This window comes from Pelobates fuscus, chromosome 5 (assembly GCF_036172605.1).
Source record: "Pelobates fuscus isolate aPelFus1 chromosome 5, aPelFus1.pri, whole genome shotgun sequence".
Classification (NCBI taxonomy): Eukaryota; Metazoa; Chordata; class Amphibia; order Anura; family Pelobatidae; genus Pelobates; species Pelobates fuscus.
The window spans coordinates 181,359,824-181,361,868 of NC_086321.1; the positions used below are offsets into that span (position 1 = coordinate 181,359,824).

Here is a 2,045-nt window from a genome sequence, read left to right on the forward strand (position 1 = left end):
AACTATTATCTACCTCATCACGCAAATGCCACAATGCATCACTATGTGCTGTTCCATTTCTGTTTTTTAGTTACCAAGCTGTATCCCATACCTGTGTATATAAACCTATCTATTCTTGGGAAGCTACTCTTTATTGAGTTAAGTACTCTTTTTTTCCTCACTCAACACTTATTTGGTGTAAGGGTGGGGTGTTTATACTATAGATCTAGAGCGAACTGATTCCCAAAATATATGTTTTAAATAAATATTCTTTATTGATTTTAAACTATTCACAATAATTGCATATTAAACGTAATTATTTAAGCCATAGATAAATGTAGGTTGTCCATAATGCTTTTTTTTAATATTCATTTCATAGTTCAGACTTTTTTTGCATGACTTGCTTCAAAGCTCTCTTAATATCCTTGTTTCTCAGGCTGTATATTATAGGGTTGAGCAAAGGGGTCACTACCGTGTATAATAAAGACAATAACTTACTAATATTAAATGACTGGTCTGCTGATGGAGCCACATACATTATGATTAATGATCCATAGTACATGGTCACAACCACAAGATGAGAACTACATGTGGAGAAAGACTTCTGTCTATCAATGGTCACTGTTAGTTTGAGTATACTACTAATGATAGAGGCATAAGACCAAATAATAAGCATAAAGGGCCAAAGAGTTATAAGGAATGAGAAAACTAGTGATTCTATCCTAACAACCACTGTATCTGAGCAGGAAAGTTGTAAGATTGGTTCACGATCACAGAAAAAGTGATCAATAATATTGGGACCACAGAAATGCAACATGCTCAATAAAATAATGGTTGCAACAGTTGCCATCAGACCTATCACCCAAACACTTATTGCCAAGTGTAGACAAAAGCTTCTGTCCATGATGGAGTTGTAACGTAATGGGTTGCAAACTGCCACATATCTGTCATAGGACATTACTGCAAGCAAAAAACACTCTGTGGTGGCAGCAGTGCCAAAAAAGTAAAACTGTAAAAAACATTTTAAGATGGAAACAAAACCTTGACCTACTAACAACAAATATAACATATTAGGGACAATGTTTGTTGTCAGAAGGATTTCACATACAGATAGGTTGCTGAGAAAAAAGTACATTGGAGATTTCAGCTGATTACAAGTGAATATCAAAGTAACAATCAATAGATTTCCTGTTATTGTGAGTACATACATTATTAAAAATACAATGAATAGCAATATCCTGAACTTGTACGTTGTTTGAAATCCTAACATCAGGAATTCATTGGTTTGTGTTTGGTTTAACAGCATGGCCTGTAAGAAGAGTGGCAAAGCATTAGAACAATTTAAAAACATATCATTGCATTACATTATTGTATCTCAAATGTTATTGTCCAAACTAGGAAATATATTAAATAAATCTTCAATAAAATGCAATCATAATCCTAGATTGGACGATTACCACATTTATTAAATTATGGATTAACATTGAAGAAAGCTTGTCATCTCTACTCTTTCCACATGACTCTCTACTTCTCAAATACCATCTTTTCCCCATAGACATTCCATTATAGAGTCCACTCAGTGCACAGATATACTATAATCTTTCTACCAATCCTTCTCATAATCCAGAGCTTGAGGCGGTTGTTCATTTAACATTGCACCAAAATCTGATTGATTCTGGGACACTATATGCTTTGCATGTACTGTTGACTAATGCCTGCAACTTTGGGAACATCTATCAGGCCTAGAGGCCTTTAACGTCCAGCAATTCAAACACAACTTACAGATCAGTCAGTGCATGCACAATCTCTTTCACTTTCTAACTACATTCGAAGACTTGGTAAAGACTTAGTAAATAGTGACTCAATAATGACATATAGAATTACAAATCTCTGTCAACAGCACAGACTTAGGGTTAGGTTCCATCATTTTTGGATAGATGGGATATGTCCATGGACAGGATATGTGTTGATTCAGAGAGGCATAAAGCTCTATTTTGCATCACTTCTCTATATCATCCAAACATCAGGAACTGCTATATAGGCCGATTAACTTTTGGTATCGAGTT

At 34.7% G+C, this 2,045-nt stretch overlaps 1 protein-coding gene across 1 annotated transcript; it reads right to left on the minus strand.

Moving 5' to 3' along the window:
• Window positions 1–352: 352 nt before the first annotated feature.
• Window positions 353–1,285, minus strand: LOC134612083 (olfactory receptor 10A7-like). Its single transcript, XM_063456462.1, has one exon. The coding sequence runs from the start codon at window positions 1,283–1,285 to the stop codon at window positions 353–355; it is 933 nt and encodes a 310-aa protein (XP_063312532.1).
• Between the last annotated feature and the right edge of the window lie 760 nt (window positions 1,286–2,045).